Source organism: Simochromis diagramma, unplaced genomic scaffold (assembly GCF_900408965.1).
Source record: "Simochromis diagramma unplaced genomic scaffold, fSimDia1.1 OVJJ01000216.1, whole genome shotgun sequence".
Classification (NCBI taxonomy): Eukaryota; Metazoa; Chordata; class Actinopteri; order Cichliformes; family Cichlidae; genus Simochromis; species Simochromis diagramma.
Window position 1 is genome coordinate 11,461,803 of NW_024386883.1, and position 25,809 is coordinate 11,487,611.

General features: G+C 37.9%; 1 protein-coding gene across 3 annotated transcripts in view; it reads right to left on the reverse strand.

The window, feature by feature from the left end:
* The window catches only part of fstl4 (follistatin-like 4), a 206,657-nt gene that overhangs the window by 103,487 nt on the left and 77,361 nt on the right, over window positions 1-25,809 (reverse strand). For all 3 annotated transcript variants that reach the window (XM_040032271.1, XM_040032269.1, XM_040032270.1), the window contains exon 4: window positions 21,756-21,998. In XM_040032271.1, the coding sequence (XP_039888205.1) occupies window positions 21,756-21,998 (243 nt within the window). The remainder of the gene's footprint in view (window positions 1-21,755; window positions 21,999-25,809) is intronic.

Consider the following 25,809-nt stretch of genomic DNA (forward strand, 5'->3'; position numbering starts at 1 on the left):
TTAAAAAAAAAATCAGCGTCTTGAAATCTGAAAAAAGCCATATCCTTTCCCCAAATAAATTGGTTAATAAAACTGTAAAGACCCCAAAATACTGAATTGTGTACAAACAGTATCTTCAGTGAATTCATTGAAATTTCTTGATAGATAACAAGTCTTGATAACAAATGTGAGTTGATCCAGCGCTCCGGTACAATCAGCATATGAGGTAAAATTGTTTTCATGTGATACTGCCAGGTTTTAGAATGACATTAAAAGTCATTTATGCTACAATATTTTCTCATGTTAGCCATGTTTCAGAGTGGTTGTGTGTAGAGGATTAAACATTGTTGACTGAAGTGACTGCAGAACTAAATCTTAACACTGAATGCATTCCAAAAGTAAAGCAAAGTGAGAATCTTATATACAAAACCATCTTTATATTAAAGCTTTTGTCAGTATTTTAAGTTGATTATATGACAAAATAGTGAAAAATCTATGTAAACTAAAAGAAATATTTAAATTTAAATGCAGTAAAGTGCAAAAGTCTTGAGTCACCTCTGTACGATTTCTGAAGGTATTTCAAAGTTTTTTCTTTGGCCATTGGCTACTTTTCCACTAATTTCCAATTCAGTCCTTGTATTTTTTTAAGAGAAATTTTGTTTAGCTTGTTAATCCACTTGTCACTGAATCTACAGTATGAATTCATCCTGACACAAGACCTGAGAGATGTATCTGACGCTTCAATGGATCCATCTACTGTTCGCTGAAATCTCATCAGAAATCTTCTTAGTGGAAGCGTGGTGTCGAGAAGCCATTCTTAAGGAAAGGAAAGGGGGATACAGGCTGAGGTACAGTATGCCAAAAATACATTAAAACTGGTCTGCAAATCAGTGGCAACTTGTCTCATGAGTGACGAATCCAAATTTGATTTTTTTAATTCAAATTGTCACCTATACTGTATGTAGGGGAGAGGTCATGGGACGGATGCAAGATTGTCTGTCTGCAGCCATCTATGAAACACAAAGAGGGCTCGGTCGTGGGCCGGGGCTGTATTTTAGTCAGTGATGTTGGGGATCTTGTCCAATCTGATGGAATTATGAACTCGGAAAAGTAGCACGAGATACTGACCCATAAAGCGTTACCATCTGGAAAGTGTCCGAATGGCATGTTTCAGTATTACAATACTGACAACAAACACACTCCCATTGCAGTAAAAGCACACCTGGATAGAAAAACTGCAAGAACGCGTGTCTAAGAAAGTCCAGTCTGTGATGCAGACAGATGCAGATGGACATATGGAATATTCACTTTGTAAAAGCTCAGTTTCCTGTCATGTTCGGGTCAAATATGACCAATTTACAAATTAAAACACTCATAAATATTGTGTTTTACATCTGATTGCCTCAAGGCCTTATGACATCCTTCACACTATGCTGTATTTCCATGTATGTTTGCACTTTCCAATAAAATGCTGCACCTATTTCCCCATTTTACAAGCAAAATAGAAAGAAATGAGGGCTGACTCAAGACTTTTTCACACAACTGTACACACTATGTCTAGAAGCAGTCTTGTGTAGATTTCACCAGATTCAAACTGGAGGAACCCAACAGAACCTGTTAGAACAGCTGCAAAGGCTCTCCTGCAACGTCTGTATCTACTAAGCCATATTGAATAGTTACTGATATGGGGCCCGGAGGGCATTTCGTTTTACCTCTGTTATCTGTTTAGCCTAAGAAAGACTGACTTGCAGGCTGTCAGGCAGAGCTGCACCTCCTACACATATAAATCTGACAACTGTCAGCAGTAGTTTATTGCAGACATGTTACCAGGAGGTTTGGTTTACCAGGAGATTTTTATATCTGGGTTTTATTTTTGTTAAAGAATTTCTCGGTGAAAATGTCCAAAGGTTGCGTATGTATTTTATCTGCTTCCAGAGTAATTGGTTTAGAAAATTAGTTTGTCCACAGCCCAGGTTTAATTGGAATTAAACACAAATATATGGAAAGGTGAACCGCTCCTGCTGTTAGATTAACTGAGTCTATAAACGTCTGCCGAGGTAATCGCATTAGAAAAATGTGTGTAGTTGTGTGTTTTTGTGCAAATTTGTGAATGCAAATACAAGGCTGTCTATGCTGGCTCCAAGTTCCTGTGTGTGCACATCATTTTATATTAACCTATCCCACAGAAGGTCAGTGTAAACACGTAATTAGCTTCAGAACAAAGGACATTATCACCTCATTTTTTTCATACCTGCTAATATCTGCTATTGTCTGTCATGTGTATACCATCTCAAGAGAGCCGTGGAGTTTAGTACCTCTTAATATGATATGAATTGCTCATTTAAGCTTCAACCAGGGACAAGGAAAAGTGCACCGAGTCGTTGTTTTGAGAATATGTGATAAATTAATCACACCAGATGCTCACATTTATTTCTGATGTCCCTACTTTCCTGTAAATCTCTAATTAACACTGTTGATCCCAGTGTGTTGCAAAAATTAAATCAGAAGATCTAAGGGATGATTCACAACCTGTTATTGATAATGGGCTTCAATTAATTGAGTGCTCCTGAAGCATCAATCCTGCCTGAGTAGCAAGCACCTGTTTGAGTAATTAAGCACCTTGTGCATTCAGTCAGGGGCACATCTTCCCTGCTGACTGCTTCAAAGAACTACTGTGGGGCGTGCAGGCCGGATTATTGCCTTAAAAGATCATACTGAGAGTATGAAGCCCCAGCGCTGTCAAAGAAACTTTAAAAAAACAAACAAAAACACATTATGCTACTTGGGGTGTAATAATTACTGAACTTATTTAGGGGTATTAACCCTTTAAAGCCGGTCAGAGCCGGCATGCTCTGTTTTGCATAACTATTTTTAAATCCCGGTAGCACTGCAACCACATAAGCTAGTGCAATAATTTTTTTTGCATATGAAACCGGAGGAGTTGTACTTACATCTTATGCCATCAGCTTGCCCTAGGTCACGGTTTCCTTCCACATATAGCTTTGCAAAAATTGCATAAAAAGCGCTTGCAGCAACAAAAACATAATATTCCAGAAACATGCTTTGCCGATCCGATCAGTTGTTCGTAACACTTCCTATACTGGAAAAGATCATCAGCGCAAACTATCGCACATCCACCATTGCCTGCCCGAAACCGGAAGTGACATCATATTCGCTGAAATGTAGTTTTTTTTTTTTACCACCAGGGCTTTGTAAGCCTATACTAATGTTTTTAAAAGTTATGTTTGACTTTATGACTTTCTGTGTTGTTTCTGGGGTGCTTAGAAGTCAAATTGCACTGCTGGAAATAGTTTATTTTGATGCGCATGCTGTTTATTTGCAAATTTGCACTATAATATTTATTTTTGTTTTTCCTGCAGTATATAAAAATTGATGTATTTCAAAAATAAAACTATGAAGACATTCAAAATAAATTTCCTGTGGTGGGAAACTATTTTGTGCAACTTTTTTGTATTTACAGTTTTGAGGGATAAGCCTCTTAAATTTCTCTGACAAGAAATATATGTTAAAAAAACAAAAACGATTTTAAATTTTCTTGTAGTTTATTGCACTCTTTTTGCAATTAATGTAATTACTATGCACTTAATGCATACATATTATTAAAATTTGGGCTATAATGGTTGTATTGATGTATAGCAAGTTGAAATGCTCCCAAAAATGGCACTACAGCATGTAAAAATATAAGCTCTGGCGGACTTGGTTCTATGGTAGGTCTTAAAGGTTTAATTACTACACCTTAAAATAAGTCCAGTAAGATTAAAAAAGTAGTGTGTACGCAAAAAAGAAAGAGGAAAAAAGAAACCACGCTGGGTAAAAACAGCTAATTAACGATATAGCTATCTTATTTAGGTCATCTTGCACCCATTTGGCATTGTTGACATTGGCAGGTTCAAATGTGTGACACTGAATCCATAACTAGGGCTAATGATACCCTATCCACTATCTGGCAGCAGCTCAGTAAAATTATACTTCTTGAGGAGTGGCTGAAATGTTATCTACTGCATCACAGCATATGTTCACTTCTGCAGATGTGGTGGTTTATGTACTTTTTAAAACCTAGTGCACTTTAATCCATATAAAAAATGATTCCGTTTAAACCCATAAAAATGGTTTTGTAACGTATATTATTATCCATGCATTATGTAGTCTCTTGAGGCCCTGCAGCAAATGCTTAGTTCTAGTCAGTGCGCGCTAGTCCAAATCTGCTCATGTTCAATAAGACATCTTAGCCGTACTCATTCACAGTATATTAACTCAATTCACTACTCAAACAATGATATTTCAGGTTAATGTCAATACTATACTTCTCTGCAGCTGTGACTATTTGGAGAAGCAGCGCAGTGGCCTGAAACACTACCCCAAAGGATGGAGAGTCTCTTTGTGTTAGACAGATTATTGCAGGCTGGTTGGAGGACGGATTGGGATTTAAAAGAGGACAGCCATTAAGCTGAATTGGAAAATAGGTGAAAGAGTCTACAGTGGGCTTCCCTTCAAGGTGTCAGTAACAAAAAATAAATACATAAGTAAATGCAAGTTGAGGTTAGTGCTGGGTAGTAAATCAGCCTTTTTTAAAAGCTGAATTGAATAGTTTCCTGTTTATATCAATATATTTTGATGTGTCAATATAAAATGGTTAAATTGGTTTACATTTACAGCATATATTTACAGTATATTGACTTTATTTTTATTTTGGTGCATGTTTGATGCTCTCCGTCCTTTTAATTGCCCCCTTGGGGATAAATAATGTGTTTTTTTATTTGAATGTTGAATTAAATATACACTATTTTCTTCCAGAAAGCTGCCATATCTACCCTAATAGAACTCCATCAAAGCCTGCAAACCAGCCCCCCCCCGCCACACACACACACACACACACACACACACACACACACACACACACACACACACACACAGGTTCTTGTGAAAGCAGTGATAGAAAGAGCGATATTTTAGGGATGGATTTGTGAAAAACACTGAGAAAGTACAATACTAGATTTTGCTCTCATTCTGCTCACTTTAAGTCACAAATAAAAGATGTCCAATGTAACATGTAACTTATATCATAGAACACATTATGTATCACTGTTTAGCTTAAAAATACCAAACAGGATGTTTAAGAATTTAAGGTTTAAGAGGTTTAAGAATACAAAATGAAAAAAGGAAATAGGAAGGATGAGGAAAGGAGAAGGACTGTGCATGAAAGTACAGAGCAGAAATCATATAAAAAGTATAAAAGAATATCATCAGTAGAGACCTACACAAGAGGAAAAGTCAGAGGAATAGACATCGCTTGAGGCGGAATTAAATTTTAGTAATACAAACATTTCTTGAAGGAAAAGCTCAGAATCAGTAATGTTAGATCAAGGCCTGATTAAAAAGGCACAGGTTGAAGACAGGCTGAACATGTGATTCAGAACACTATCCACTGAGGTTTGGTCTATTAAAATAAAACCAAAAGCACAGAGAGAAAACAGGGAGATTGGATGGATGGGTATAAAAGAGAGAAGAAGAGTTGAGCAAATTTATAGAAAAGCAAAGAGAAGGACATGGATGAGCAGAATGGAGCCTTGGGGATGGAGAGTGAAGTGGATGAGCGAATAACTGGTGAGGACAGAAGGAGGAAAGAGTGGAAAGAGAGGAGTATAAAGGAGAAGAGCAGGGGGAAAAGAAGAGGAATGAGTGGAGGGCTTGGAGAGCTAGGTTGCAGCTCTGGGGACACGTGAATGAAGAAGCTGAGAGAGACACGGGTGTAGCTGCAGGGGTGGTTGCTCCATTGCGCAGGTTGCGCTAGAAAAGAGGGCAGAGATGGAAGTCACTTTTTGAGCTCTGGGGCCCAGAATCCAGTGTGCATGTTAGTTAGGGAAGGAAGAGTGTATTTGCCCTGTCATTGAAGCTCCCAGGCCAACCACTAGTGCATTGTTCCATGGCAAATGATCCTGCAGGAAAGAGCTGCGTGTGGATTTGTTTTCTATGTGTGTTCAGTGTGTGTGTAATTTTGCAAGTTGTGAATATATATATTTTTCTCCAGCATAACACGGGAGCCACTCTTCAAAAGCAATTACTGAAGCTCAAGTATGAAGTGTTTGTTTACCATGAAAGTGACCTGCCACTCAGGATTTCAATTATCAGCCTCTCTGCCTGTGAACCTAAGCTTACACACAGAACAATAACACCCTGCGTTTTTGCACAGATAAGGTAGCAGGCGCCAGGTTCGGCCACAATCCAAATAACTACATCTAACAAGATAACAGGACCATTAAAACATCTGAAGTGTTCCCGTAGAGTCGCTGTTATCGTCTGCCAGGGGAACTGCCATCGTTGCATGAGGTAACAACAAACAATGGAAAAAATGAAACAGCATGATGGGTAACAAAATATGGCATAAGGGGAAGCACTGCAAATATTTGTAACTCATACATTCATAACTCATGAACTTAACTCTATACTATGTTCTAGTCAATACATTGCATTTCTGTTTAATCTGTAACAGGACCTCCTTGTTTTGAATTGAAATGGAACACTAGAGGTGTTCTTCATTAAAACTGAGGATCGCAACTAGCTTGCAGCACTAGAAGTAGGCCCTGTCTTCGAGGAAGGGAAATAATGCTAATTTAGCTATTAATTCCACACATACACGCACACTCTGAAGGGATAAGCAAGTGGAGGTGTGTTAAATCCTAAACAAGGGTCTGCGCAAACAAATTATTTAGCAGTGAACTATGTGGAATAGGAGTTCAGTGATTAGACAGTCATTTGTCACACTAGCGTCACGTGTGGACCACTTGAGCAGACAAATGTTTTATGAAGTGGCCTTTAGCGTGACATGGACCTTCTAATCAGGAGCTCAGACAAATGTTTAAAATGTAGAAAATGACTGCGAGTGAGCGAGCGGTGAAAGGAGGGAAACAAACAAACTGCAGAATTAGTGTCATGAGTAATAAGCAGTCCTCCTCTTCCACCCAGCTGTAAGTAATTCCATTGAAGTGCAGTGACTAATTGATATGAACTGATAGCCATCACTGAGAAGATCTCACATTACCACGCAGTACAATTGAATAATGCAACTGTTTTGCATGATAATGAATGAGGCGCTGACAATTCAATCACCCACAGACTAAATATCTAATGTCATATAAAGAATATGAAAGATCTAGATTCTTCACGGTGAATGAAGAAGCAGCAGAGTCATGTCTGAAGCAGGCCTTCTCAGCAAAAATACACGTTTTTAATCCTCCTCCCACTTTTTGTAGTAACACTATTTTATTCAAGAATGTATTCTTTCAGTTTGCATAATTGATTTGATTTGGAAGATAAATTCTCTCTATTCCCTTAGACTTTAAATGAAGTGCTGCTGTTGTTGACACTCAGCAAAATAGATAATCAACTGTGAACTGTGCTGACTTGAAATAATAAGAGAAAGCTGTGAGGAAATCTGTGGATTTGGGAGTGCATCGAGAATTTCAGGGGTTGTGTATTTTATTTATACCAGTGGAATACTCTCTATTTAAATCACAGCACAGGTTTTAGGCATGATGTGTTCCTACTAAACAAAATAGAAAACCTGAGTAGGAGATGAGGTTTGCAGTTTTTTTTCCTTCCAAATTAGGTTGCACCTGGACAACATACTGGAAACGCACAAAGACATTTGAACATAAAGGTCAGTATAATCATTAGTTCTAGGAGCTTGAATTTTATCCTTTTAGGATTTTTATGAAAGCAAAACTATGTATTTATTTATTTGTTTATGTATTTATTCGTTCCAGGTTAAGGTTTAAAAGCTTGCTAAACCAAGAAAGAAACACTGAACTTACAAATAACTACAAAATATACAGTATTTATACTCCAATTATGTATTTTTGTTCTTACATTCATTATCTGGTATATAATCTGCTGCGCATCAGGATTCAAGAGCTTGCAGCAAATAGTGGAAGCATCTTGAAGCTCATCAGAGTTTTCTTTCACTCTGCACAGACATTTTTCACAAATGCTGCATCCACAAAGCCACCAGCATTGTGGACAAGTAATATGCAACTGAAATATTCCGGCCCTCGCTGCCAGATCTGCATGTTTTGTCTTTTATCTCAATTAACACACTAAAAAAACAAACAAATTTAAAATTTTTGCAACATTCTTCATTGATAAAAGTCAGATTTATAACTTAAAGGGAAGCACAATTACCCAGTATATCTGCTGCAAGACATGCTGGGCGATTCACAAAACAAATTATATATCTAAAAGGAATTAAAGAGATGTGAAAGATGATTTAAAATGGGATGCAATCACACACCTTTGGAACTTCAGGTTGGGGGTTCGACGGCTGATCAGAGCTTCTGTATCCAGTAAGGGTCCCTAGGCTAGACCCCCCCATGCTAACCAAGCCTACATCGGATATGAATTAACAACCTCTTTATCAGCAAAAGGGCTATTCATCATCCCATCAGGTATTGACACAGCAGTGGGACTGTAACCAGATGGAGTATCACCTCAAAAGAATACTATTATTCCCTGTCAGCAGCAGTGACACCTGTAACATAGGCACTAAAACAAAAAGGTCAGCAGCATCCACCCATACTGCTCCGGTTCTCTGAGGAAATCTTGTGGGATGAGCTTGAAAACAATAACACGGACTGATAACTTTCCCGAGGCAGCTGCTGGGGTTGTTACTCCCTTTGGATCTTAGAATTAGAGCACTCTCCATAGTCAGCGACTTATGGTAGAATGGTGAGTCAATGATGCAAATAGGCCCCGTGGTACTGAGATGCTAATAATGAGCGCCAAGGGCACAGTGTCACTCAATAAATCAGGGTAACACAAGCTACTTTTGTTGATCGGATGAAATGACCATGAAAAATGTACGGGTGGGAAGCTTGCTGCTCCCAAAGGACAACGGCATGCGAGGCCACCTTGCTTTCAAAACAATATGTTTATTTATTTATTTTTATCACAAATTTGGGTGTCAGCAAAACAGAACAGATGTTTATTCAATGCAGCAAAATCCAAAAAAAGAGGCTTTTGTTAAATATAATCTCTTAGGTTGTTTCGGTGGAAGGCTTGCATGTAGATGGATCACTACAAATTAAATGCAGTTGTTTACTATTAAGCGTCACCTATATTACACATTATATTTAAATTAACAACTGACTCAATCACTGAAAATACCAGTAATATTATATATTACATGTACCAGGTTAAGTCCACTTGAAATATTTCATTTACTTTTATTTCAAACTAAATGAACAAATCAATGAAATCTTAACTATTCAAATATTTTGGGATTACATGCGTTGCAGAACTCTTTTTTTGTTTCTAAAGGAACGATTCTGAGATATAACTTCTTTTAGGGAGCACATTTTCAGTCTTTGCATTGAGAATAGTACTCAAAGGGCAAGTAGCTTGAGTGTCTTGGTAAAATAGAGGGCTGTGCAAGAAGCTGGGCAGTCATTCAGTTGATCATTCAGTCATCTCGAGAGCTGGCAAATCAGTTGGTGCAGCACACTGAGCTGCGCTAGTTGTCAATCTGAGCTCGTTCTTTGCCCTCTGGTCAAACTGTTCAACTGGCAGGGTGGAAGTATATAATCTGACAACTCGTGTTACAAGGCAGTGGAGGCACTGTTCAGTCATCTCTTTCCAGCAAGATCACTGTCCAGATGCTTAAAAATCTGTAACAGGACCTCCTGTAAAAACTCTGTTAAAAGCGAGTGTATCCTCCAAAAAAGGAAGAAATGTGCACCTGTATTCTTTTCACGAGATTTAGAAAGTAGTAAACAAAAAATAATTCATTAACACTTTTTGTGCATTTGTGTGCATCATTCAAGTAGAAAGAACTGATGTGAACTTGAGAAAACGTAACCTGTTCACGCAAAACTTATGAGTGACTGAGCATCAATTATGTGATAACCTACATCTGAGCACAGGAGCAAGTAGGAAAATGAGTCACACGCTGCACTAAAATGCTGATTGTGAGTTGTCATTATTACAGTCCAAATCAGAAAATGATTACAAAGTGCATAAAAAAAAAATTGTGAGACTGGATGAAGTTTTATCTTTGGGATTGCTTTGATTATGAAACTGCTGATCTGATTACATGATACTCTTATTATTAACATTATAAATTTTCTAGGGTCTCTTTGCCTGAAGTGGTTCTGTAAAAAAACAAAACAAAACAAAAAAAAAAACAGATTTATTATAATTATAAAAAGTGGATTTTTTTTTTTGGTTCTGTTTGGTGTACAGGTAATATTTAAAATGAAATAACACGGAAATAGTCCTGCATAGCGAGGTAAAGCTTGCAATTTTCTTGTGCACAAACGTAAGTAGTCTGGTGATAATTGGTGCACTTTTGTCTGCACCCTTATTTCCCAATGGATCACCACAGCGGATAGAGCCGCATGTTCGATTTGACACTGAATGCTCTTCCTCATGCAATCCTCACGTTTATCTGGGCTTGGGACTGGCATTCGAAGTACACTTGTGACTCTCTGCGTTTATGTTTGTGTCCTCAAGGTTTCAAATTAGAGCTCTTGTGTGTGTAAAGTGAATGTGTTAACCACCAATAATACTGAAATTTATATAAATTCATCTAACAATATATCTTAATCGAGTTAAGAACAATTATAGTTCAGTCCCCAGACAGTTATCTGAGCTAACTTGTCCACAGAGGTGATCAAATACTTTAAGTCTAATCAGATTATCCATCACGTGATAGCATCAAAGAGTCATCTCATTGCCCCCACCAGATTAATTTGATGGCACGGCGACGGCCTTGTCCTGTTGTGTGAAGCAGCTACAAATACTTCCACGTGAAGGTAAAGATCTTTGCACTCACTGCAATGGATTAGGAGTGAACCAAGCCACACATCCATTTTACACTCCTAGTTTATGTCTCTGTACGTGTTTGTGTGTGCGAGTGTTTGTGTTTGTCAAGAATGAAGAGTGTATATGATTTTTTTTTCTTCCCAGGGTCACTTTGCCTCGAGGTGATTCTTGTATTTTTATTTTTTTATTTTCCAGGCTCACACTCTACTTAAGCTCTGAACCAATTTAACACAGACCGGGAACGCAGCAAAAAGCTTGACAGAGTCACTCAAATCCCCATCTGCACTATATTGGGGGCATGACAAGAAAAAAAAACGAGGGTGAACGATAGAGAAGAGGAAAGTGGTCTATCAGGAAAGAGTGGGGAGGGCAGGCTGTTTAAGGGGGAATGAAATAGATCTGCATGGACACAGAAAGAGAGCAGCGTGTGTGTACTATGAATGGCACTATATTGCTAGGAAGAGTTATTTGAATTAAACTGATATTTAATTATCATACAGACATTAAAATGATGTCTAAACTGGAGCAAAAGATATTCATCTCACTTGTTAGTAAATGAAACGAGACTTCATCAGAAACAGATCAGACAAGTTTCAAAGTTTGGGGCTAGAAACACTGGCAGCCATATGTGTTTTCCATTTATACAGCCATTAAACTGATGAAAGGATTGCTGAATTGAAGGGGATGGGCCAAATGAATTCATTTGTCACTTTCTAATTTCTCAGTTGTTCAGAGCCATTTGCCAACAGCTCTTAAAAAGTTGTGTTAGGAACAGTAATAAAAACAGACCATGTCGATGATGAGCTCCAAAAATGATGCAGTGCCACCTGTTAATGCTACAAGATGTAGACAGAATGCCAAAATGGCTTTCCCTGAACAAAACCCACATTAGGGATTTTTTAATTACTTCAACAAGGCAAAATGAGGGAAAAGCTGTGTGCATGTGTGTGTGAGTTACACATCTATGGTGAGAAGCAGTAAAAAAGAAAAAAAAAAGAATTTCAAATTGTGATGCGCATCACAATTTGTTTACTCCCAACTCGGATTTAAATTATCAATATATCCATACTGCATGTGCCAGGCTGAGCAGCACACGTCTGCAGCTAAAGCCAGGCAAGTGATTTAAGAGGTCCATTGTGGTGCTGTGGAGTATAGCGCACCACAGAAAAGGCAAAGTGAGAGGCAATGGCAGTGTTGTGACAAGCATGTCAAAATCTCTTAGGCATGAATAAACATTCTCTTTCATAAGAGATTATTTTGCTTTTGTCATGACAGAAGCGTGTACCGTCATTTTCGTGTGTGTGTGTGTTTCAGAGAGAGAGAGAGAGTCCACGTAAAAGGATGAGTAGGCATCTACATAAGAGAGGTGAAAAATAAAGAGCCAAAACCAAAAAACAATCCACCAAGCAAACAAACAAACAAAAAAAACTGAGCATCTACTAAACATTAAAGATGAAGCTTGTAATAAAGCAAAAATAATAAAAAATCAATAATGATTAAAACTAATGAAAGAATGTTATAATGTTATAATGAACATTTAGTACTAATTTAGCTGATTTTGCCATTAAAACAAATGCAAAATTAACACAAAATACAGGAACAAAAACAAGACATATATTCATCCAAACGACTATTTAGGCAAAAATAATTTTAACTTGCAACAGAAAATTATTGGAATATCAGATAAAGAATTTTCTTTGAGTTTGTCATTATGTTTGTTAACTAATGAAACAAAACAATGATAGTTTTGGGTTTAGTTTTTAAATTGGCATATATAATATGAAAAGCCATTATTTACTACAATTATTTACTAGTACTAATACATACCTACACTACAGTATTATTTGGCGTATTGGAGCTAATAGCCATGAAATGAAAATGGTACCATTCATGTTTTTTAGTCTGTTGCTAGACATCGTGAAGACAATATAATATCCCCTATATGTAATATCACTCAAAATTACACTTTTGTGGCTATAAAGCGGATGTTGGAGCTGTGAAATGAAAAAGACAGGATGCAGGATATGATGTCACAGATGCTTAAAAGTTGCTTAACAAAAAAAAACAGGTGGTTGCTTGGCAACCTGTTGATATCCTGATATAGATAAGAACCTTCAGGTGCCTAAGATCTGTGTGCCAAATTTGGTTGCTAAACTCTTGATCATGTCACAGGTGTTGGCGGACAAAGCAACAAAAGCACAGACAGACAGAAATCTCTTGAATTACAGGAAGATACCCAATTAACCACAGCAGGTGTAGCCTGATTCACCATGAAGCTTTTATGGAATATCAGACAGCATTGGTTGAGTGTCGATGGTATTACCCCTACACCAGTACATTGGGGTAAACCAGTGGTCAAAAGACAGCTCCTTTGTTCGCAGGGGAGACTGTTGACCAACTAAATGAGGTGAATGAATGAAGCAGTGAAAGGACAAAATGACGAAAAAGTGTTTGCACAAGATGACATAAGAAAGGCTGATATAATTTGGCTGATATACATGTAAAAGCAAACCATAACTAAAATAAAGTCCTGCCAAAGCAACCCTTGCTGGTGATAGTTTGTGTTTTTGTGTATGTGAATGGATGTTTTACACATAGCCCAGACTAGCTTTTGTTATGTGACATGGACAGTTTTACATCCCTGCTGGAGCAGTTCAGTTAAAGAGTGGGGGTTTCTAAAATGTGCCCTTGTAATGTAGAATTGATCGATGTAGGTTGATAGGGTTCAGTGGAATGAATATAAAATGTAGTCAATGAACTGATTAGTTCACACCACCCAAGTAGGCCAGTCATTAATGACAGTACAAACATACTGTTGGAGGAAAAGTGGGACAGTGGTCAGTACTGTTGCCTCCCAGCACAAAGGTTCATTGCTCGAACCTGCTGGTGTTCTGCGTGGAGTGCGCTCTACCTGTGACGATAAGGAAGGCCAGCTCCACACCCACACAGGGACTGAATTGGATAAGCAGTTTAAACAAAGTGTATGGATGTACAAAGAAAAACAAACCTTGGAGAGTTAGTATCAGAATCAGCAATACATAATTTCTAGATTCCAGCCTGCTTTAGTGACATAGCAACAAATTGCTCATAAGTACATTTCATTATGGGATATTACTATACAACAATTGTTTGGCCATTTTTTAATAAACCAAATAAAATTATACTAATTTAAATCCAACAAAGAGTTTGCAGAAAGAAAGCAAGACAAAAACAAGATGTCATGAACATCCCGCAATTACACTTGGTTTTTCATCTTTAATGGCATTAAATTGTAACCCTATATAATCTTGATTAATGTATAAAACTAAAGACGCAGCCCTGGAGCTCAAGTTAAGTTGATCCTTCTTGTGAGAATGGTCAAACTACTGTGTGTTTGCGTGACTAAGTTGATAGCAGCAGTCACAGGAAGGGGTAGAGGGTTAGCAAGCAATAAGATGGACGGTGGAGGCAGGGTGCTGCCATGGGCTGCAGGGAGAGAGAGGGAGTACAAAGACAAACGGGGGAAGCTTTGATGGCTAATGCAATAACCACAGCTGCCACTGAATGAGCCAGAATGATGAAGAGTAATCAGAGTGGTTGAGGCAGCTCTAAAAGTTAGAGACACCGCAAACACGGGTAGTTGATAGATGGCTAAAAGGGAGGTTGGAGAGAGGAAAAGACAAAGCAATTCATTATATCAAGAACACTGTAGCTGTCATTTTTTTGTGAAATTTGGCAACAGCTTGTGAATTTCAAGAAGACTGATGATTGCTAAAATATCAATCAATCAGCACCCTTATGAGAATCTTTATTTAAGTGGCTAGTTAAAGCAACTGAAGAACTATTTTCAGTACTGATGTCTTCAAAAGGTGAAATGAGGATGTCTGCCTTTTTTCCCCCTCTGCTTGATAAGTGACTCAAACTAGCAGTTTATTATCACAATGGCTACAAATTAATTTTTGACCAGTCAGCCAATCAATTAATCATTGCAGCTCTGCAATCAACTTTAACCTGGCTGGTGTCCAGTCTGGAGAGGATGGGGTGGGGTGGGGTCAGGGCTCCCCACAAGGAATTTCAAGTGAGGGCTGGTAACTAATGTTATGAACCGCCTGGCTTAGTGGAAGAAAATGTAGGAGAGGTAGCTCACTAAGACCCAGGGGAGACTCAACACTAATTTCAGTCTGAAAGCTACCACATTGCTCGTCTGATCTAAGAGTCAGCGGGATCACAACTAAGAATCACCAGAATGACACTCGTCCATAATAGAGTGGTCAAACCAGGTACATTTAAGACCTCCCTGTGGAGTGGCATACACAACCCGGTGAAAACAGATGTCTCTTTGGACTGCCTTTTTTAGAAGCTTCCCACTCATCAGGAAGATGAAAGCGATGAATCAACTGTGTTAGTTCTTTTTCGGATCGTTTCAGAAGGAAAGGGCCATAATCAAAGGCAAGGTCAGAAAAGAGCCGACTCTCTGTCCAGCACTCATCACAGGAGAAGAAAGAGAAAACATGTTGTGCTTCTGGTGCCTGTTTCAGAAATTAGAAGAGGGATTTCAAAAGCTAATGAGATTTTAAAAATCTTTAAATTTAATTGAATTTATACATCATGCACTTAATAAAAGAATTAAGTGAATGCCAAGTGTAATTTTATTTTAATAATCACTTCCAGATTTCAACATTTCTGTCTCAAAGTAATCGCCTTTTTCCAAATTAGCCAAAAATAAATAAACAGATATCTAAAACACAGGGAAAACTAAGGTGATCTGTCTCTGATGCACTACTATATGTAGTTCATTCTGAAAATGAAATCAGCGAAAGGGTGGCACTGCCACTCTATTAAAAGGTGTTATAATTTTTATTAGATCAATCACTTGACAAGAGTGTAATTTATCACATGGTTATAAAAAGAAAAAGTTAAAAAAAAAAGTAAAAAAACAGATGAGAGACTCAAAACCTGTTTTATGACTTTTGGTACTTTTAGTAATTTGAATCTAAATAGGTTATTAAGTTTGAGTGCTTCAGGTACATCAATCTTTTTAATTGACAGTTTGCCCTTTCTAAAGCCATTTGGCGTCAAGCAAGTTTTGACTTTGAAGCCGATTATCTATTTGCCGTACTTGAGCAGACAAACTGACTTTCCCTTGTGTACGTTAGACATTTGTGGTTTCCATGGTAATTTTATAGTGGGGTCTTTGTGAAATGGATAGCTGAAGCGAGCTCAGACTAATCTTAGAAGTGCTGCAGTGAAAATAGAATTAAAGTTATCATAAAAAAGGTGAAAGAATGAAAATCTCTTTATAGGGTTTTGGTTTAAACATTGTTGTGTCCCTTTTACTGGTATGTAACAGTTATCAATTCACTTCAGAGTGTGGCATTTTATAATCCCATTGTTATTCTAATGTTATTATACAAATACACATTTTTTTTTAGCCAATATGTATTAAATCATCAGCTGAGAAGAAAGAAAGTGAGGAGAACAAAAAACCCCATCCAGACGTTTATTATCCTTTTTTTCTGCCCTGAAATCACCTTTGCCGTCTGTCAAAAAAGTCAAATCCTTTACCACACACTTTTGAGTATCAAGCCAGAAGCAAGCTGCAGCCTCCTTCAAGCTGCATCAAAGAGAATATCTGGGTACCCTCAGATAGCCGAGTGGTAAACTCCTTCACCTGTGCAACTCTGTTTGCCACAACAGGTATACATTAGTTTGAGCCATTAAACATTCTCCCTTGATTTTCCCCACTGCCCGAGGAAAAAATAAAATAAAAATTTAATTAAAAACATAAAAGCAAAGGAGAGTTGACCTCTCTCCTTGAAAAAAGTCAACTTTTTCTCTGAAGCTCATAGAAACTTCTGATGTTACAAGATACAATTGTGCCCCCAAACATAAAACAACAAAACTTTTTAAAGAGTACAAAGGTAAAATCTCGTTAAAGTCATAACAAATTTCAGGTAAGTGACTGAAACAGGCAACTGCAGATGAACTGGGAAACTCTAGTAAAAGTCTCATAAATAAAATGAAAAAAAAAAAATCAGTTTAATTATTTGGTTTCTTTTGTGTGTGTGTGTGTCAGTGTGTGTTTGTGTGTGTTTTTCTCCACTTTAGCTTAAAGTAACATGTGTAATTGTAGCAGCGGATGCCATTGGTTATGCATGCAGACCTATTAAAAGCTTAATGCATAAACAAAATGAGCTCTGTAAGTGGAAGGCAGTAAGGAAAGGTCAGAGTTATTTTTTCCTTTTCCAAAGTGAAGAGCTTTGGACCAGCTCTGCGGAGAAAATCACAGTCATGCAAATATGACGAGACGAAAGCTGGCATAACTACTTGCTATATTTGACACTGTGACTTTGACCCTAGCCCTGAGCTGAAAGAAATAGGCTTTCACAGCTGAGCTTTTAGGTTTATCATATTTGAAAGCAAATTCACCCCCCCACCCTATTCTGCGAAAAAAAAAAAAAAAAAAAGTCAGTGGCTTAAAACATTGCTCTGGGGTCCCCAGAGATCCATTTGTGTCTTACTCACTCTCTGAGTGGGGGGGGGGGGGGGGGGGGGCGCGTATGAGCACATTTGCAGCTTCATCTTTTTTTTTCTCTATTCATTTTTATTTGAAAGACACATATTACTATTATTGTACTTCTGTATAATATTGTTGTCTTATCCTATTGTCATTAACCGTTGAGGATTTCCTAGTTTATTTGTACTGGAGTAGTTGCCGAGTGAAATCCTGACAGAACAGGATGTGTTGCTGTTTTCAAGCGTTATTGATCAACGCCAGGGATGCTTCCTTCCAGTGCTCTGTACAAATAGTGATTATGAATAATGGCTGTAGCACACCACTGAGAGACGTGCCTTCTAATGTTTTCTTTGTATGTCATGTGCAATATTGACTTCACATGTACAGACACACACATGATTCCCATAACATCTGACCGATTTCCACAATTTTCCATCTCCTGCTGGGTTGCATTCAGACATCAAGTTTAAGCTTAATGTGCCGACTGAACACCCCTAATGTGGATTAGCTATGCATGGTAATGTCTGGAAGGAATCCTTGCTTCCCTAATGTGATATTCCTGAAAGTGCTGCCATGTTTGTGTGAGTTATTGTGCGTCTGTGTTTCTGTGCTGCGTTGACATGAAATCATGCGCTCAAAAATAACTCTAGCTTTGCTTTCTATTTTAACATTAGCGCCCCGAGGGAGTATAAAACATGCTTAATACTAGTCTGACCTGGAAAACTGGGAAAAAAGAGGCTATGCCACCAGGTTTGCAGCCCCGTTACCTTTAAATCGAAGTCATAATAAAGTGAGTGGGCTGCCTTTGGATAATAATACAGACTGTTCATGCTGAGAGTGCGATTTTGCTAATGAGAGATAGTCAAGAGTGAAGATTTAAACGATTTACAATAGGGAACCAGTGATCCCAGGTAACCTTGTGGTGATTTGTGAGTGCATGGATATGTAGTGAGGAGAAAGAAGGAACAGACTGAGTCAGTGCATGTGCACATAATGCATAAACGTCTATGGAAAAATGTTTGGATGGCCATTTTCATAATCTAATTGAATGCATATAAAATTTAGAATTATAAAAGGATTTGCTGCAAAATAAGCCTGTTAATGATATGTTTGCACTGCTCAACACTGGTTTCCTTCTGACTCAAAACTCAGTTAAAGTTCCACAATTAGATTGATCATCAAATTAGTTTTTAGTGTGCAATTATAAATGATTTAGAGGCCAGTCTTTGTGATTTTGGCCAACTGCCTAATAAGTAAGCTGACTTGTAGTGAAAGGAGCATGATTAACCAAGTCGACCAGACAGAAGAGATGAATAAGCACCTGATGAAAATGCCTATTGTCCTTGTCCCAGTGTAAGTGCATCGCTATTGTTTCCCAGAAAAACTCGACCCCGAGCCACAGCCTTCAGCGCCAAACTACAGATGATTTCGTCCTTTCATCTCAACTGAATCGGTGGCTGACAGAAACCGGCACAATTTTCACAGTGATTGATGTTTGTGACTGGAACTTGACAGCTGGCAACATGCTACAAAACAGTTGCTTTGCTTGTCAATGCAACAATTTTTGTTTAAATGTTTCAACATCAAACCAAAGTTAAAACCTAAGCGTAGCCTTCAGACTGTTCATATGTACCCCTCACGGGTATTAGAATATCATTTGAGGGCAATTTTCACTTGCAAAAGGGATCAAACATGTGCCATACACAGTGATGTAGTGAGACATCAAAGATACAGAGGCTGTGAAACAGTGTTTTTGTTGTTGTGTAAGCAGTGGAAAACAATGGAAATTACACAAAAAAGCCAGGTGAGAAGAAAAAATAATATGCCCATGTAATAATTTCACTTGATTTCACTTAATCTCAACAGACTTTAAAAGCCAACAGCAGTGGAGCTAAAAATGTGCATCATAATTGCTTGCTTCTTCCAATTTAAGTGTGAAGGGACAAGAAAGCAAAGTACGACAAATGTTCAGTTGTTGGCAGCAATAATGAACACAAGCGTCTTTAAGGGTTAATTCAGATTTTAAAGTGGGGTCGTACAAAGTACTTATTCCTTGTCGGCGTATTACCTTCAATAAATGGCAGCTGAAGTGCCGACCGTCATTTAATGAATTGCCGTGAAAGCTAAGCAATGCACTGGTGAGGATGGGGTCAGCAGGAAAATGTATTATTCATACATGTATATCTCTCTCTTTCTCTATCTATATATATCTAAAACAGAGGCTTTCAGTTTTAAATGTATATTCCAGTCCAAGTCTCTGAGTCTGTATTATTGTGAGACTTTGTTATTACACCAGATGATAACGTAGACTAAAGTTTTCACACTGGAAGTGTTGTGGCAACCAGAGACCACAGAAAGGACTTTGAGCAAAATAACCACTGAATATGGGGAAGTGGGTGTGCCTGGAGAGAGTTAAGTAAAATTAAAAAAAAAAACCCAACAACTTATATTCTCTATTCATTGCGTAAGGTGTAATATTTAATTTTGATGTTTATGGCAGCTAATGAAAATCAGAAATCTAGTATCTCTCATCATTAAGGTATTTCCTAAAATTAATCAAAAGAGGCTCTGGTCAGGTAACTTGGTAGCAGTTTCAGCACTGTGAGCAGGTCTTAGATCATCCTGGAAAAGGGAAATCTGCAGCAGATGGAAGCATGAAGTAGTCTAAAATATCCTGGTAGATTTCCGCGTTGACTTTGGACTTGATAAAACACAGCGGACCAACACTAGCTGATGACATGGCAAACCAAATCACCACAGACTGTGGGAAATTCAGCCTGGACTTTGATTCTGTGCCTCTGCTGACTCTAGGACCTAGAAAGATAGAATTTACTTTCATGCGATAAGAGGACTTTGGACCATTGATCAAAAGTTCTTTTCCTCCCTTTTCCTCCTTCTCTATGGATCAGTGTCGTAATATTAGGGACAGTTGAGGCCACTTTCCTGATGATGTTAGTGCACCTCGGTCCATTCCTTGTGAAGCGGCACAAGTTCTTAATTTGAATCTTCTTGGAAAGCCATCTCTGCTGCTTGGGCACCTTTTCCTATCACAATTTATCCTTGCTCTCAACTTTCATTTAATATGCTTCGATCCAGCGCTCTGCAAAGAGCCAGCCTTTTCAGCAGTGACCTTCTGTGGCTTGTGGAGGGTATCGTCATCTGGACCCAAATCAGTTGTCATTGCTGTTGCGTGTACTGAACAAGTCGACAATACCATGGTATTTAACCCTATAGATTACATTTAACTCATTTACTGAAACTGAAAATAAAATATTCTAATAATTTGAGATACCAGATTTTTGTTTTTGATGTGTTCTAATAATGATCTTTAAAAATAAAATAAAATAAAAAAACGACAACATATTTCACTTAATGTGCAATGAACTTGAAATAAAAAAAAGTTTTTCACAATATTTTCATATGCAATAATATATAGTAACCTGTTAATTTAAACTATTTTTTTTTCTTTTATCTATGCACTGCTAAAATCCTGACATAAGTTAAAAACAGCAGGTGGGCGTTTCGGCTATATTGACATGAGAAATGATCACTCAGTGTGAAGAGAGAGATGCCTGATCAGCTGCACTTCCTTTAACTGAGTGAGCGCAGGCTGAGAGAGTTGTGGGAAGTAGCAGCACAGCTGGATTGAAAGCTTCAGAGAGTTAACAAAGCTAAAAAACTAGCTTTGTGCTGAGGCGAGTTGGAAACAAAGATGTGCGGTTCTTTGAGCTGAAACCTGGAAGGCACAGCGCTGCGACATGGGAGGCTCATTAACTTGTTCACACATTCTATAATATGGGACTGTTAAGTTTCCAAACTCACACGCATCACACATCTTCAATTAATATGAAAACTATGAATGACTTTATATAGAAATGTTTTTGTAACTACTTAATCAAAGTGTATTTAACACAAGGTGTTACAGAGTATCACATAACATTTTAACTCATTAAACACCCACATTCATTTTTATATCAAATACACTTTTTTTGCCCTTCTTATTTGTTACTTTGTATAAGGCAAATTATTGCAAAAAACAAAGAACCCACTGTTCCAAAGGTACACACAAAACCTAATACTTTAAGACTTTTTAAGCAACAACAGATGGTGAAATATGTGAAAAAGACTGACATAAAATTGAAATATCCCTGAAAAACAAATGCATGCAGCAAGCTGTTAGTTTGTTTGTTATCAAACTTTGGGGGAAAATAATTTTGACAAACAGCTGCAGTATCACAGCATGGGCACACATATGTCCTCTATATCTTCTTCATCCTAAATGCCTTTGTAATTTATTTTGATTAATTATAATAGAATATCCAAGTTAAATAGACTTTTTTTTTTTAATAAATATAACTTCAAATATATAACTTCAGTCATTTTTTTAACAGTGTGTGGCAGCCCTCTGCAGTGTCAGTGTAGCAGTGTAGCACTAAATCTGTACCTTTAAAGAAACAGTCCTTGCTGTGTACCACGTAGATCCGTCTTCTTTCCAGGCAGGCAGTGCGGTAAACCTCACAGTGGTTCTCATAGAATCTGCCGTCTGAGCCGCACACCGGCACGAAGGAGGGCCGGCATTTTTCCTGGCAAACGCACTCTGCGCGGCCAGTTTCTGCCATTAGCACACATTGTCGACCCCGTCCACAGTAGGTCCTCCGACAGGGGTCTCCATCCGGATCAGACAGGGCTGGAAGAGCAAGAGAGAAAAGGGCTTTTATATTAAGAAAGAAAGCCAGCGTGTATGCCTTCATAAAATCGTATGAGAGGGGGAAACTTAGGCAATTTTTACTTGCATATATAAATCGGAAAGAGTTACAAGGGCAGAGATAGAGATCAGCTGAATTTACAAAAAGCAAAAATGAAATAGATTTGTCTCTCCAGCACAGACAGACAAAGACATGAGTATTGCTTTCTCATAGATTTTTGCTGCTTAAAAATAACATGGCCAAAATTCAAGGACAGTTCTCATGTAGTGTGAGATTCTGAAGAACTTAGATAATCAAATATGTTTTCAAATAAATGAATCAAAACCAAATTTAAAAAAAAATGACATTAATTCTCATTTTAAAAAAATACAATATTACATATGTGGTGCAGAATAAAACTAATCAAATATGTATTAAGGAAAACACATTTGCATGGATCATACAGTAGGCACCAAAATTAGAAAAACCGTAAACCAATGACAAACACCTCCAAACGTGATGGCAATTATCACACGGTGCTAACGAGGATAAACCTTTTTTTAAACACAGTCTAACTCTCTACAGCTCAAACTGCAGGCTGCCCTTATTAACACCTCTCAGTAATCATTTGCACATACACGAGCACATGTGCATACAAACATACCAAGGTGTGTTTGAGCATATAAGGGCACTGAAAATGTAAGTAGAGCTTCCACATTCTGCCTTAGCTATTTTGTTGCCTATTAACACAAATGCACTCACTACTCACCCTCTTCATTATAACAACTCCTTGTGTCATCTCCTGACCTACACACATATGCAGGGACAAATGCACACAGCCATCACCACTGTAACCACTCACTGCCTAGGGCACCTTGCTTCTTCTTCTTCTCACTGATTTAATCTATCTGCACTTAAAGGAAGTCAAAAAGCTGCTGATTCAGCCAGATGCTCCACCTTGGATTGATGTTTCCTGACTCTGTGAGCCTGACCTCTGGCCCATGCTCCGTGGGGTTATTACAGTGAAAACGAGATTCTCTAAAAGGTACAAGCAAGGAATTTGCTGCCTCACAACCTCATCTGGCAAATGCCAGGGGAATATATTAAACATAAAAACGCCAGATCCCTCCTAGAGTTTACATGTTTTTTCATACGGTCGTGAGAGCGCCCAATTAATTATAGGCAAACATGAAACTCTCCTACGCAAGCACCCACAGTGTTGAATTTATTGGCAGAGGCTTAACTTTAGGGTTTATCTGCAAGATGATAAAAATTCATTCTGTAGTTTTATTTGAAAATAAAAGCATTTTACAACAACAATGAGTAAAACATTTGATATAGATGAGACTTGATTTTTTGAGTAATTAAGTAAATAAGTAAAATTTATTTATAAACCACTTTTTAAAACAAGAAGCTATTAAAAAGTGCTTCACATGGGAATATAAAACAAACAAAACAACATGTTACACATGAATATTACCCAAATGCCTTTCTAAACAGATGTGTTTTAAGCCATGTTTTAAAAGAAGCCACAGAGTCGATGGTGCGTAGCGGGGGAAGTAAACTGTTCCACCATATTGGAGCTAGGGTTTGAAAAGCGTGATCCCCTTTCATTTTCAAATGGGTCCGTGGAATAGTCAGAAGACCACTATCAGTGGATCTAAGGATTCGGTTTGGAGAGTAGGGCTGAAGAAGCTCAGTGATATAGGTGGGGGCCTCTCCTCGTAAAGACATAAACGTAAAAGTGAGGATTTTAAACTGATATCTGTACCCAACCGGAAGCCACTGCAAGGATTTTAACATGGGAGCGATATGGGAGAATTTATTACTTGGACCGCTTGAAAGCAATTTAAGGAAGCCTTAGACAGACAGGAAAAGAGTGTGTTACAATAACTGGGAGGAGATGAAGGCATGGACAAGCATCTCCATTTCACCTTTGGTGACAATAGTCCTAAGTTTAGCAATATTTCTTCAATGAAAAAAGCAGGAGCGGGTCAGAGACTTGATATGAGCATCAAAAGACAGAGATTGATCAAAAATTATTCCAAGATTCTGAGCAGTAGCTTTTGTCGAGGCTGAGAAAGGACCAATTGACTAATTTGGGGCTTGATACTCTCTGGAGCAAGAATTAAACACTCAGCCTTGTCTGCGTTCAGCTGCAAAAAATTATTCAATTTCCTTAAGACAGTCCATTAGAGTGGATAATTTGTCGAATTCCCAAGGTTTAAAGGAGATGTACATCTGCATACAGATGTTAGGAAATAATTATGAAACCGCTAATGATACGGCCTAAAGGAAGCATATATAATGAAAATAACAAGGGGCTTAAAACCAATCCTTGTGGGACTCCGCATGAAATTTTTTACTACATCTGACCGGAAGTTTCCCACTGAAACTAAAAGTGTTCTATCAGCCAGAAATTAGGTGAACCACTTTAGGACAGATCCAGATATCTCTACCATATGAGTTGAGTTATTATTTTATATGGAGACCGCTTCATTCACCATTAGAACAATTTGGAAAACCACAGAGGGAAACTACATGGCAGAATTAGCCTCTAAGAACATTATAGGACTTCCAGTGTAGGTAGGAGACATTCAAGCCAAAACTTGTTCTGACAGCTAGTCAGTGCCTGTGAATGCAGATGAATCTGAAATTCTATTTTGTCTACTGGTACTAACAGATTTTGCATATCCAAAAGCACCAATCAGTTTATGGAGATCAGCATAAGATAAGAACTTCTGAACCATCCTTTTGGTTTCTGTTAAAATATAAAAATGTCAAGAAGTGGTAGGAGATTAGGAGTCCCGCAGCCATTACAGGCCTACGGCGGGTGTTTTTATCAGTTAAAACACTGTTCTAAGCTCTCACAAAAATGAAGTTTTGGCGTTAAAGCAAAGCTTTAAAAGCCTTAATTGATCCTGCTGTTTCTCCTATTAAAATTGCAAGCATTTTGTGCCTCTTGTTTACGTTTGAAGTCAACAAGCTCTCTTATTTGCCATGGAAACCAGGGCAAACAATAAACGACATGACTGTTCACTGCAACAAACTGCTTGGCATTAATAAATTCAGTGTCAAGGTAAGAAAGAAAACAACACTGGAAAGGAACGATAATTCTAGCATCTAAAAAAAAGTCTAAAAACTCTAAAGACAATGTCAGAAGGATGATTTGCTCTTAAAAGAAAATAATAGATTTAGTAGCCATTGTGTTCATGCGGTTTTGAGGTTGAGTCAGTCGGGATGCTGAGAAGGGGTCAACTTTATTATCCCTCTCTTGAATAAGGCTAAAAACCATACTGGCTTAACTTAAAAGAACCACGCTCTTATATTCAAACTGCTGAAAAGAGAAATTGAATTTGCCTCCAGTATAATCATATCTCAACTCTCAGCATATTCAATAATAGAGGTAATACGCTGTTGTCGGAGGACAAAAGTCCCTTAATTGCATTAAGGAGATTTGGGGGCCAATGCACAGAGGAACACAAGCTCACACACACACACACACAAACACACACATTAACACACCGGCACCCTCCTACTCACTTTTAGGTGTTAGTATGTAAGCAAACATACACTCTATAGTCACTGTCTAATATCCAGCTTCTGTGCTTGCAAACACTGGAACATGGTCAAATACGAACACACAGAAATGCTGCTGAAATTACTAAACCTTATGTGAACAGAAATAATGATTAACAGAACGAATAAATCACAGTAACTACTGTGATAGTAGCAGTTTAGGATTTTGAAATGTGTGACCACCTTTTTCTGTCCATTTGACATATTCTTGTCTAAACCTGGAATCAATTAATA